Below are 13,408 nucleotides of genomic sequence, written 5' to 3' on the forward strand. Positions count from 1 at the left end.
AGTGAATTGATATTTAGCAGCTCAGTCATTTTGTACACTTTCTGCATTTGAATAGCCATGAAATCTAGTTCAGAAACTTCTCAAACCTTTCAGTAGAAATGTATTTTTAACAGTTTTAAAGGTTCATAAGTGGTGTTGTCAGTGATGGAAATCTGTTGAAAAGGAGATTACTTGAAAAATCAATTTTCTTTTTTTTCTTGCAAATGACAGTCCACATGTTTGTGTGAACTGCTCTGTGTTTTGTTATATTCAGTGTCTGGCTGAAGAAATCCCCCAGGCTCCTCTGATAACAGGTTTCACTCTCTGGACTTTTACCTTCATCATTTACAATACAGACAAATCCACTGTTAATGTTAAAAGAAGAGTTCTCACAAAAGTTAACAAGTGTACAATACTATATTTCCACCAAACTGTCCCCGTCACATCAGTCCGGGAATCAATCTCTGTCCATTTCTCAATGGAAAATACTTTTACTGCAGGTTTTATTTACAACTTTCAAATATTAAAGTGAGAGTTTATGAGCAACACATGCAGGCAGCAACACTTTTCCAGCAGATCGCTGCAGGGCAGCCTGCGGTGCCATGAATGCAGAACATCTAGGAACAATGGGTGGAAGCAAAGTATAATTGTTCGGCACTGGGATTATCCTGCACAAGATCATTGAGGTGATCAGTGGCCATTTCCTTGCTCTCTAATATATTAGAGTTGTCTATTATTTAAACTTTTTTAAAATTCCCAGGCCTTAGCCGGATGAGTTGTGTTGTTCTTGTTTTTTAGGAAGGAGTTAATATCTCCCTTTCACCAGTACGAAACAACCGTGTCTGCAACTGAAATGTTTGAATGTTCTGTATCTGTAAATTTTGGTATTGCCACATAGCCAACATTAGCATTAACAGCTGTTTACTTAGCAGTCAGTATCAAACTTCATTCCTTTCTTGCTTCCAGCAATGGAAAGCAATACCAATGTTATCTCTTGTCTCTATCATGCCTTTTCTTCTACTGAAGTTAGCATGAAGTTACCTCATCACTTTCCAACAGCGACTCACTGTAGCCTCCAATCTTTCCTGAAGACGAAGCGCTTCTCAGAGGTCGTATTATGACCTCTTGTCTTGTAAACACAACGAAGGCCGAAGTTCTTGTCAAGCAACAATCCCCACCACCCGCTCCCGGCAAAAACCATATTCAGCAGCAGAGAAAACTTACAAATAGCCCCTTTAATACTGTTTCACATGAATTTCATTTCTAAGCTAAAAATGGGTTCACCCACCTACACAAAAATAAATGTATTGATCGATTAGTTGGTGCAAATCTGTCCAGACACAATAACCTGAATTCAAAAAGTTCCTGGCGCTTCTAAAATAAACACTGATCAGTTTCATCCCAGTGTTAGTTTTGCCACATTTTAGCCTTTTCCCCACATCTACTGAGGACCCATTTCCATCCTGTTTCTCCTCTAACGCCTCAGACAGCATTAATATTTTACAGTGTGTAGAGGGCTGGGCCAGCCTGCCCAGATGACCTGCCACAGCAGCTGAAAAGAATTTAACTTGTGCCACAGCGTTTGATTGGTATTTAAGGTGCCTTTGCAGCACACTACACACCTTTGTGCATTTTGTGTGTGTTAAACATATGCCCAAGATTTTTATGCGAAGAAACAGAGACAGGGAGCAGGTAAATCTATCACACAAAAGGTAATGGATACACTTTATTTCATGCCTTCCTCTTTTAATCTGTTGGGTGACACATTCGCAAGCATAGGTATGTTGGAAATATTCCTCAGTGTGGAACTATATATAAAATACCCAGAGCCTATAGGTGATATTTAAAAGGATTTAATGCACACCTGCAGTGCTCAGTGAGGATCACATTACCACAAATAACCACAGAGCAACTTACCGAAATCATCGTCACGCTGTATAGTAACTTATCACACATGATTCACACCGTGTTTAAAATGTGATACATTGTTTACGAAGGGTCATCAGTGCAGTCTCATAAATATGATTTGGATTGTCTGAACTCATCTAAGATCACACACACCAACACGCTGCCAAACTCACCCAATAGAATTGACTCCGACCCTTCCTCAAGAGAGAAACTCATTTCCGTTTGTCACATCTAGTTGCTGACCAGTTGCAGCAGCAAACTGCTGATAAAACACAACATTTTGCTTTTTTTAAACTCCTTTTAAATCCTTGGGAGTTGCACCAGAATTTAAATAGCAGAATCAATACACATTCCACTGCTATTCCATGTCAGTGTGCTGCTGCTGCTGCTGCTGCTGCTGATGCTACTGCACATGTGCCAATTATAACAGGGGGTCAAACATGAGTCACAATGCATTGGTTGCACTTATGGTGATGGGAGATTCTGCTGCAGTGGAAATATATAAGAATTACGATCCAATGACTTTTATTCAGTTATTAGTCCACTATTGTTATTCATTAAATCACCTCAATGATTCAATTTAGGAGGAAAGAAATGAAATGGAGACGGGTGAAGGCCTATAGTGTTAATGATCTTAATGGATGCATAACAACGAGGTAACACACACGCCATTAGTAAATCTTTCAAGGCTTTTTTTTTTTTTTTCTGTTTTTGCCAGACCAGCACTTCACAGGAGCTGGTACGGATGAGCAAGACCTGACCTCATCTTCACTGGCTCTAAAAGAAAGAAAGATACGTGCTAGAGGCAGTTCTCGTCACTGTTGGATTGGACGTTTAACCACAGCCATTAGTCCACTGTGGAATTCAAACATAAAACCTGGAGCCTGTATAGATGAAGACGCTTGAATCATAATGTACTCCACATTAGTTTTAATTGAATGTTACGGTTAGCAAGTTAGGTAAGGTACTTAACCCCTTTCCTGCTGATCATTTTATAAATATTTTAGGGGCTGTGGATGAAATGTATCTTTGTCATCTTCATCTTCCTGCTCTTTTTAGCACAAGACTCCAACACCATTTATCCCTGTGAAATACCTGCTGAGCTTGAAACAAGAGCAAGGGTAAAGCTCTTGTCTGTGATCAAGCGCAAAATGCAGTAAAACCAGTAATGTCTATCATAACTATTAAAATTCTCTTAAATTAAACATGTTAAATCTTCTTGTGCTTGTAATTTACCTTCGCAGGTTTATACTTCTTACTCTTACTATAGCTTTAAAAATGTTGGTATCCTAACAAATTAATTTAAAGTTCGTCTGCAGTTTTAAAATACTCTGCCATGATTAATATTTTCTTTAACATGGATTTCCCACATAAAAAGACAAAAAAAAAGAAAGAAGGAAAACTGTGGCTGGAAGCACATCTACACTTACTTATGCCTTATGCCCCGCCCACCACCGCTGCTTGCGCTAGGTTGACCGATGAAAGAGCAGCATGTATCAAGATGGTTAGCGGAGCCTCAGTCAGACAGACTCAGATGAGGAGTCTGTTGTGACCAAAATCAGCAAGTACCAGATGTATCAGAACAGTTAGCGTAGTTAGCATCTTTTATTTGTTTATGTTGTTTGTTAGCTTGGAGCTGGCAGTGGCTGACACAGTGTTAGTGGTTGTGCTAATTCAAACTCTCGCCCTCTGTACTGACAAGGTTTTGGGTCGTCGCCCCCCCCCCGTCTTCACAAGTTGATGGGATTGGTTCCTTAGGTATGTGATGTATGACTCCGGCTGTCTGAATCTGTTTTTATGAGACATTGATTTAGACAGTTCAAGGTGGAAATACTCAATCATGGTGCTGACTGATTATTTCACTCATGTCTTGTGTTATATAAGAAACATCATATGGACATGTTAACAAGGTTAAACACTTGATTTTCATTTGAGGGGAACTTTAAAGAATAAATAAAACCAGTGAAACCAGTGACAATAAATAGTCAACTTAAAGTCTATAACCTCTCGTAAAATGTCTGAAGGCTGATAAAATATGTAAAAACCAGTGGTAATATTACCGTTCCCTCGACAGACAAAGACCGACGCTGACATTTCCTAACTGTTTTATGGCAGACATTACCAATATCTGCAATATGAGAAATGGCAAAAGTAACAAGTGTGCCTGCTGTAACATTTCCCTGATATTCATCCTGACATTTTCTGACGTAACTTAAATTTCTCTAAAAGGAGAAAATTTCAGCTGATTCTCTGAATGTACTCCTGTCTGTATTACCTGATATATGCACTAATGTCTCGCACAGAAAATGGAAAAAGAGTTTGTGCAGCCTCCTGTTTTGCAGTGTCACACTGACCTACAGGTCCATAATGAATTGGAAAAAATGAAGAAAAAAGTGGCTGTGATAGGTAATTTCTCGGAAAGGTTCACGTCCAGGGGTCAGCAGCAGTTTATATCCACTGTAGCCACTTGTTTACACCCCCCAATAATTGATGCCCTTCAATCTTGTCAAGTCTGTCAAGTACAAAGTCTCATGAATATGTCATGTAATATATGAGCTTACATGAGCAAATACAGGAGAATTTGTGTAAAATGCTGCGATCGGACAGGTGCAGAGTTTATCTGTGGTCAGCTTTAGCGAAATGATTGGATCCTGAAGTACCGGCCATTTTTCTCAGGCAAGGAAATCTATCATGTTCAAACTGTCATATTAATTGGTTCTGCTTAACTGAGCTGGATCTGCAGCATTTCCAGGATGTAAATTTTAGCCTTTGACTCTGACGTATTCAGGTGTGACTTCCAATTACAGGAGACGCAGAGATGTATGAAAAACTCTTTATTGTTTCATGTAATAGGTGCAATGCTTTATGTTTTTAAACTCATATCAAATTATATGATATTCCATGAACTGACACCGCACATTAAACAATACGTATGTTGTGTCTCAGGTAATAGTTTTCCGCTCGCATTCAGAGGAAGTGCTTGTTGTTGCTGCAGCGCGGGGACCGGGCACATCACGACTGCTTGTTTTTGTAGTGGCAACATCAATAACAGAATATTGAGGGCAATTGTGATCAAATTGAATGAGTGTAGCCTGAAGTGCTCTCATCAGCTCATCCAAAGGCAAATAAACAAACACGCAAATAACAATAAAAGAAGAAAATCATCTTTCAGAGGAGTGGCAGGCTGCTGTTGTGCTTTTAGAACCCAGATGATCACATTATGTAAGAATATTATTTTAGGTTTAGGGTCTGTTCTGTATATTTAGGTTTGTGAGGAGAAATCACTGCCTTTTTTTTTATAGTCTGTAAACGTTAAAACTAGACACTGAAGTTGAAAACAGCAATATCCTTTGAGTCTTTGATGTGAGATAAGATTGCTTCTATTCTCTCCACGGACTTTAATACAAGTTAAAAATAGATTTTCAGGCTCATATACACTGTTATGGACTAATGATGCAGGGCGATGCAGCACCCCAAACATCCTCAGAGTCTCTCTCATCGCCACTTTTCGTGATGTTTTATGTCCAAAGGGCATCTGAACACAGCCTCAGATGTCAGCGCTGCAGTCTGGTGATGTGGGGAGAGAAGTACCTGGCTTGCCCACAGTTGGAAGTGGGACAGTCTTTAGGGGATCTCAGGAAGAGAGCAGGGAATAAGGTTTTTGATCAGGACCAGCTGTCACTTCTGTCCTCAACTATTCTGTCAAAGTCCACAGTCCTGCAGCAGTATAAGTATAATGGGCTTATAGAGTGGGGAGGCTGTGTTGTGTTTTAATTAGTCTCACCATTTTTATTCTTCTTGCCATTCAACAAACACCGGCTTGCTTTGCCAGTTGACAAACCAACAGTAACAATTGCTGATTAATGACAGGATAATCTGGCATATATCCCATTGCCAGACTTAAAATGTTACATTTAATTAGTGAGAAAAAATAAAGAAGATGGAGATGGAGCCTCTGTGATGCATTGCTGGGATCTTTTCCAAAAGCTGACCAAGATGTTTTTGTGCCTAAACCGACAAACCGAACCGTGACCGTTCCACAACCCTAACCATTGTGTCCATTACAACGAGCACAAGTCCTCAAACTGAACAACCGTACCAACCGTACCAACCTATGTCGCCATGGTTACTGTGATAACGGTCACGGCATGGTTAGCTCAAGGAAAAGAAGAAGAATATGGAGGGGTAATAGGTGTGAGTGAGGAGTGTCAGGGCGATGCGGCTTTTGTAGTTGAATTTCCAACAGAGTTTCATAAAATATCCAGTATCTGAATTAAAGATTTGTGAAGGCAGAAAAGCACCAGGAAGATCTAATGAAACACGCTGCTGCTTCAAGCTCACTCAAGATCATATTCGTTTGCAACCTGCACGGAGCAGCGCACTGTCCGATTTTAACCTTTTTCTGACTGACAACTTGCACGAGACTAACAGGTATGCATCAAACAAAACTATTTAACCTGCTGTAGGTCTATGTATATTACACAACTAGATCCAGCGGATAGCTCCGAGGCAAGCCGACCTAAAGGATGCTTTCACTACACTCGGGCTAAAAGGTCAGATGGAGATGGAGAAAAACAAAAACAAACCAAACTCTCCACTATTATTTGAGCCTGATCTGATCACTGAGAATGTCAGCGTACTCGATGTTTGTTTTCCTCCTAAAAGTTGCACCTTAACCGTGACAAAACAATGCCTCCCACTCCATAACAGACCCTCTAGGACCCTTTGCTCTGGCCTGTAGGCTTGTTTTTGTGTGTGCCAAACATGTACGCATCCACTTGTGGAGAGCAGAGTGAGGAATGACTCATATGACCGACAGTTTTTTTTTTTTTTTTTCCTCCACTTCTCAGTAAACCAATGTCTTTGTTCGTTGCACTGCTGTAATCGCAGACATGTCACTCAGGGTGTAATAATGGGATTAATCATTGCAAACTGACCACAGTGCCGCTCACTTCAAACGTCCTGAGAGACTGTTGTTGCTGAATAGCCGCTTGCACCCTCGACTGATATTTGCAGTCAGACTCTGAGTAACATTACTATTCATTTTTGAATAAGGCTCTGCTTTACTGACAAAATATCACACACAAACGTTTTATTTATTTATTTATTCAAAACATACTAAACATAAAATTTTTCAACGTCTGCTTTATTAAACCAAAATAGCATATGTTTCCTGCACAAATGGCAAAGATTCTCGCACCTCCGTGACAGACACATTTCTCTCTGTTACTGAGACAACACTGGCAGAACACAAAAAAATGAGATATTTCATTAGTTCACACTTCAAAATCATCATGTTATTTATTTATTTATTTATTTATTTTAGGAATTATTTAGAGGATCACAGCAGTCTGCCCACATCTCTGGCACCGTCTCCAAAATGTGTCTTTCCGAGGACTCGGGAGCTTATTATGAGTGGACTCGAACTAGAATAATTGATTGTATTTGACATGACATGGAGGAAGCTTGGCGGATTGATACTCTGCAGCCGAGCCGTGATCAATCCAAATGAGAGACTGGGGAAGCTTTTATTTCTCTGCCGGAGTTTATTAGAAACAACTGAGCTTCTCTGGAGAAACTCTATTCCTCCAGAAACAGCTTGGACCTATTAGTATCTGGGAATGTAAATTAGCGTGATCCCTCACCTCATCATGCCTCAAAATATTCCCCATGCACGAGTTTGACAGAGCATAATGAAACATTGAGTTAAATGCCTGGGCATGTTCCAGAGCACTTTTGCGGTGGGCGGTTTAGGCAAGAGTTGTGATTATCTGCAAAGATTAGTTCCTCTCTTAATAAATACAAAAAAAATCGCTGTTATTTGGTAGACTGCATGTTCCGAATGACGAATCAACCTTTGGAGATGCCCGGGCATCATCTGGGTCTGAATTTTGTGTGGACTGGGTGTGAGGTGGATTTCCTATCTAAGTTATGGTACACAGCCTTCGACACAGCTAGTAAAATGTAGTTTTAAAGCTTTATTTTCTGTGTTATGCAGCATTGGTCAATGCTGTGGCTGCATTTAATGGATCTGACCTTTGTCAGTATTTTTTTTTTTTTTTTGCAAATTATAGAACAGTTATAAGAATGCATTCAAAGGAAATGTTAACTTTATTCTTTGTAGTGAAGCAACACTTCTGCATTTTCTACTGTATCTCTCAATGCAGTTATGCTCCCGCAGGAATCCTGCTGCATGCCTCATAAAAAGTTTCTCCAAGTGTGAAGCACCTGTATCTTCACACTTCTGTTTGCTGTGTTAATGAAGCTGTGGACATGTGCTGAAATGCAAGAAAGTAAATGTCACATGGTGCGTTTTCGGTCTGAGGGTAGTAAACAGCAGATGGTTTGCCGGGCCTCTTTAGCGCTATGGATTTTATTTGCCTACCCACCTGAATGACCTGTGTTGAGCTGAACAGCTGATGCAGTGAAAAAAACAAAAGCAAGAGTTAACTTGTTTACTCCAGTTCCACTAGACTGCAAGGCCAGGGGAGTCATTTGCCATGCACGGAGAAATTAGCTTGTTTATCAGCACATGGATTTTTATTTATTTTTTTATATTTTTTTTATCCTGCCTCGCCGTCCCACTGACATTTTAGATGTACATTATCCATGACTGATTCCCAATCAAAAGCATAATTTGCCTCGTGCATTTTTCATTGTTTTATAATTAAATGTATCATGATTAGCGCTGGGCCCGATGAGGGCAATAGCCTGTTATGCGCGTTCCTTCAAAAAGGTAACCTTGAACGTTGTACATCTGTCCTGTCAATTGGACATGCTCCAAAGATGCACAGCACATTACCAGTGAGATGCTGCAGCTCATGTCCATACAGTAGGATATCGGTTGTTTCAAGGTGATCCGCTGTGGTATATTTGAGCAATTTTTTAAAATTTTTTATTTTTATTTTATGACCATACATGGTGATGTTGCACCCTCAGACCACCTACTGTACTTCGGAGTTAAGTGGCAAACAGAGCTGGAGTCCTTGAAAGGTTACAAAAATCTTTAGCCATTCATTACTATAAGGCAGGAAGTGTGGAAAGTGATGGAATATAATGAAAACTAATACTCTTTCTCGTTACTATGCTATCTGTAGATATGTTTAATATCCCATTACAGGCCCACAAGTAACCACAGTTCTATACTGCCAAGAGACAAACATAATCCGGAGGGAAATTACCCATCAGGAAGGCAATACTGTTACTGAGATGCAATTACCAGGCCACTTGTGAGACTTTCAGCCAAGTATCCATGGGTGCATGTGTGTGTGAGGGTGGTCGATATGTGCATAACAGCTCTTATGTTTTGCAGAGTAAATTGGATTCTTTGCTGGAGAACAGTTAATTTAGAATATGTCCAAGATGCAAATGATTGATGTGACTATATCGTTACAACTGTAGGTTTGTGGTGCGGGGAGGCCTAATGGAAAAAAAAAATATTGCAGGGAGAAAGTAATAGCTTTATCCTAAAATTATAGAGAATTTTCTGCAACTAACTCTATGGGTATAAAAGGAATAATTTGGATTGTGGTTGGCTGTTTAATATATTAATTTCAAAGCAAACATTACTTAATTTGGAAGGAAACAAAAACGTCAGCGTGGATTCTGCTTGTCTTTACATCATATTGTGGAGCTCCTGAGCTCATATTTGTTAGTAGTTAAAAAAAAAAATTTAAAAAAACGGTGTGTCTCACAGAGGATTTAATGTCCCAATTTAGCACTGAATCGCATAGCCTACAAACAAAGAAAACAGCACGGATTGGAATTAACATCAGTGTAAACATTTGATAAGGATTTGCTTGAGGCAAATGCTATGCTTTATTATCGATATAAAAATAGACACTGTAGAAACAAGACTTGCTCCTGTGCGTGTACTTGCCTCTGCACCGTCGTATCCTACAACTCATTCTCGCAGACTGAGTTGAGCATAATATTTGTGGCAATGGCAAATGGCTTCCTGTTATCCCTGAGATAAATTTCTCAAGTCGCCGACATTTCTATTGTACTACAAATTATCACCTTGAATGTGATAATTAATCACTTCTGCCTTCAATGAATAGCCCCCTAACCTTAAATGTAGTGGAGAAAGGAGATTAAAAGTGCTGCCTGCGCCCATTGCAGGGGAAGTGCATGTGCATTAGAAATAAAACTGCCTGCACAGAGTGTGAGCCTGGCATGCATAATAAATGTATGACAAAACAATACCCCAGGCACCCCGGTATTAATGATATGCAGTGAACTCATTATTAAAGTTCCAAAACAGCTCCTGGAGTAACACAGATGGAGTCAATTAAGCAATGAGCATACTTGCTTGCCTGCCGTTTCATCTTCTTTCTTTTATCTCTTGCATATTACTCCATGGATGTAATTAGCTGTATGTTTCTCCTCACAACATAATGTCCAGTGATAATAACAGTTATTTTCACTTGTAATTTCAAATAATGTACTGCTTAATAAATGTACCAAATTTGCTTGCACTGTGTCCTTGGGTATTTCGCTTGCACTGCAAGAGGTGCTCAGGATAATACCGTACTAAGCTGCTTTTTTTTTTCTTTCTTTTTTCTGTCTTCTGCTGTTTGTGTTCCCAGAGACCTGATGCCTTCGACGCTGGAGGGGCAGATCACCATGGAGAAGACACCCAGCTACTTTGTGACTAACCATGCCCCAAAGCGCATCCACTCCATGGCCAGGGACATCAAGCTTATTATTGTGGTGCGTAATCCTGTCACTAGAGCCATTTCAGACTACACACAGACTTTGTCCAAGAAACCTGAGATTCCCACCTTCGAGGTTCTGGCTTTTAAGAACCGGACGCTGGGTCTTATAGATGCCTCATGGAGCGCGCTGCGTATAGGGATATATGCACTCCACTTGGAGAGCTGGATGCAGTACTTCCCTCTCTCCCAAATGCACTTTGTGAGCGGGGAGAGGCTCATCGTGGATCCCGCGGGTGAGATGGCCAAAGTGCAGGACTTCTTGGGACTGAAGCGGATCGTCACAGACAAACACTTTTACTTCAACAAAACTAAAGGATTCCCGTGTCTGAAGAAGCCAGAGGACAGCAGCACTCCCAGATGCCTCGGCAAGTCTAAAGGGAGAACTCACCCTAAAATAGACGCGGATGTGATTCGGCGGCTGCACAAGTTCTACAAACCCTTTAACATGATGTTCTACCAAATGACCGGCCAGAACTTTGAGTGGGAGCTGGAGGACGACGGCGAGTCTCGCAGCTCTCAGGACTAGTAGACCGCGGGATGGCGCAGCGCGGCCACACCACCAGCCTTCTCACACTAAAACTACTATTGTCTCGCTTCGTCTTCAGAGAGAGTTCTTGAGCACGCCAATCAGTCATGGCTGTCTTTGCAGTGTCTGTATCCATTAGCAAGAGTTTACTGACATGCTTTTTCTCTCCCTTCAGTACTAATGTTGTTGATGATGGCAAATCATTATTGTATATACTAAACATAAAATATATTTATATTTGTGAAAAGGAGATGATTTATTCCTTTTGTTTTTAAAGCATAGAGTTGATCTAAAAATCATGTTGACTATGGCAATGCATGCGATGAGTTAAGTGTCCTTACCTCATGAGCCCTAAGGGTAAACTCTGCCTGTTTTTTCCTCCCTTTACTTTCCTGCAGTTTCTTGCCCTCACACCCACTCACCAGCATTCAGTACAAAAAGATATTCTATTTCAATGGCTGAGGCCATGGAGTGCTCTGTGTTATTTCTTTCAACACTGTCCTGCTGCTTTAGAAGAGAGAGAAAAGAGAAAAATGATAGACATATAGTACAATAATCCTTCAACATGTGCTCATCTTTTCAGTTGTCCATATTCTGAGTGGAGACAATCCTTTTTTTTTTTTTTTTTTTTTTTTTGTCAGTCTAAGTTTAACCAAAGTGTTAATTTACTCAGTTTCAGTTTTCTGGTTGCTCTGCGCTCATTAATTGCACACATTTTCAGTAAGAGAGCTGATGTACAGTGGCCATCATTCAATAATTGGATTGTTTCACTGCATAGTTGAACATTAGCATACTGATGACCACGCACTCAGACGCGGCGCAGTATCACTGGTTTTTTTGGCATAATTTGACAACTGAATCCATGTACTACAAATACCAAGGGTCCACTGTGCATCTTGACAGAAAAAAAAAAGAAAAGAAAAAAAAAAAAACTACTTCCTGTTACCAAAATATCAGTTAACTCTTACAGTGCTTGACTGTTTGCCTCGTGACCCCCTCCTCTTGTCAAAGTAAACACATGTTAAAGAGGGTGAAGAACAACAAGCTGAGGACTGAGCAGAGGTTTGTTCACAAACATCTGCTGCAATGCGGTCTTCTGTCGTTAGAGATTAATGGCGTGTTAAATAAACCGCTGCTGCTGGAACATTGTCAATGTCACGGAAAAAGAAAAAAAAAAAAAAAAAAAAAAGCTACATACATGCCCAGGTAAATTACCAAGCCATTACTGTATGTACTTAACTTGAATGAGATGATGTCTGCCAGGGAAATGTGCTGTAACCAGAGTTTTGCTACCAAAACACTTGTGATCAGCAGGACTAACTGGGCGGATGCTTGTGATGAAAATTAACAGGGTTTTTTTGTTTGTTTGTTTGTTTTGCTGTGAAATGCTCCTTTACTCATGCAATGAAATAACAACCTGACCTATCATCTTTTCTTTCTTTTGTTTTCGGTTTCTGCATAACTCGCTGTGCGTCTGTCTGTTGTCTCTGGACTTTTCATCAATTGAGACAATCAATACAGTCAATGAGTCAATAAATACAGTCTGCTACACATCACTTGTTGCCACAGCTATGATGCATTGCTCTGTTAATCCTCCCTAGTTCTCTGGCCATGGATGGTTGGATTGGTTCACTCTCTGCAGACCTCTCTGTCACCCTGGGGAGGCCGGCACCAGCAGCTACTTACACAGAGCAATTGATTCAATCAAAGTAAGCACTATACTGCCCTTTGTAGCACCAAGCCTGAACACTTACCTCAGAGTCTCACCATCCCAGAGTCACAACTTCCACTTTGAGGCTTTTCTGTGCAGCCATCCCTTGGTGTTTTCTTGACAATCTCTCTGTCTCTCTGCACTTTTCCCCGCTCTCCCTCTCATTCTTTCTCCCTCCACACACACACGTCATCCTCTGAGCCAGTATGGTGCGTTGGGAAGCTTGTTTCACAAAGGTGCGGCTCTCTGTATAAAGATGAACTGAACTGCAAGCAAGACATGCTAATCATACAGTTAAGAAAAAGCCTTTATCATTATTTATTTATACATAAATTTGCCCAAGCTTTATAGCATGCATAATCCACCCTCTAAACCGCACAGACACCCCCGACTCCGAGTGTGGAGATGCGAGAAAGAAAAACCCACAGAAGGCACCCTACAGTGTTATTAGGACAGATGAAGACTCTATTTTCCATCTATGAATATGCACTTGGGCTGTCATTTGCATTTCCAGGATCACACGCACGAGGGAATTCCCCTCCAAATTTAAAACTTGGATCCCACCTC

General features: G+C 40.5%; 1 protein-coding gene across 1 annotated transcript in view; it reads left to right on the forward strand.

Moving 5' to 3' along the window:
• hs3st4 (heparan sulfate (glucosamine) 3-O-sulfotransferase 4) overlaps positions 1–12,686 on the forward strand; it is a 77,303-nt gene extending 64,617 nt beyond the window's left edge. The window contains exon 2 of the mRNA XM_056400545.1: positions 10,476–12,686. Coding sequence (XP_056256520.1) covers positions 10,476–11,130 — 655 coding nt within the window. The 3' untranslated portion in view covers positions 11,131–12,686. The remainder of the gene's footprint in view (positions 1–10,475) is intronic.
• The last annotated feature ends 722 nt before the right edge of the window (positions 12,687–13,408 follow it).

The sequence above is a fragment of the Seriola aureovittata genome, chromosome 17 (assembly GCF_021018895.1).
Source record: "Seriola aureovittata isolate HTS-2021-v1 ecotype China chromosome 17, ASM2101889v1, whole genome shotgun sequence".
NCBI lineage: Eukaryota > Metazoa > Chordata > Actinopteri > Carangiformes > Carangidae > Seriola > Seriola aureovittata.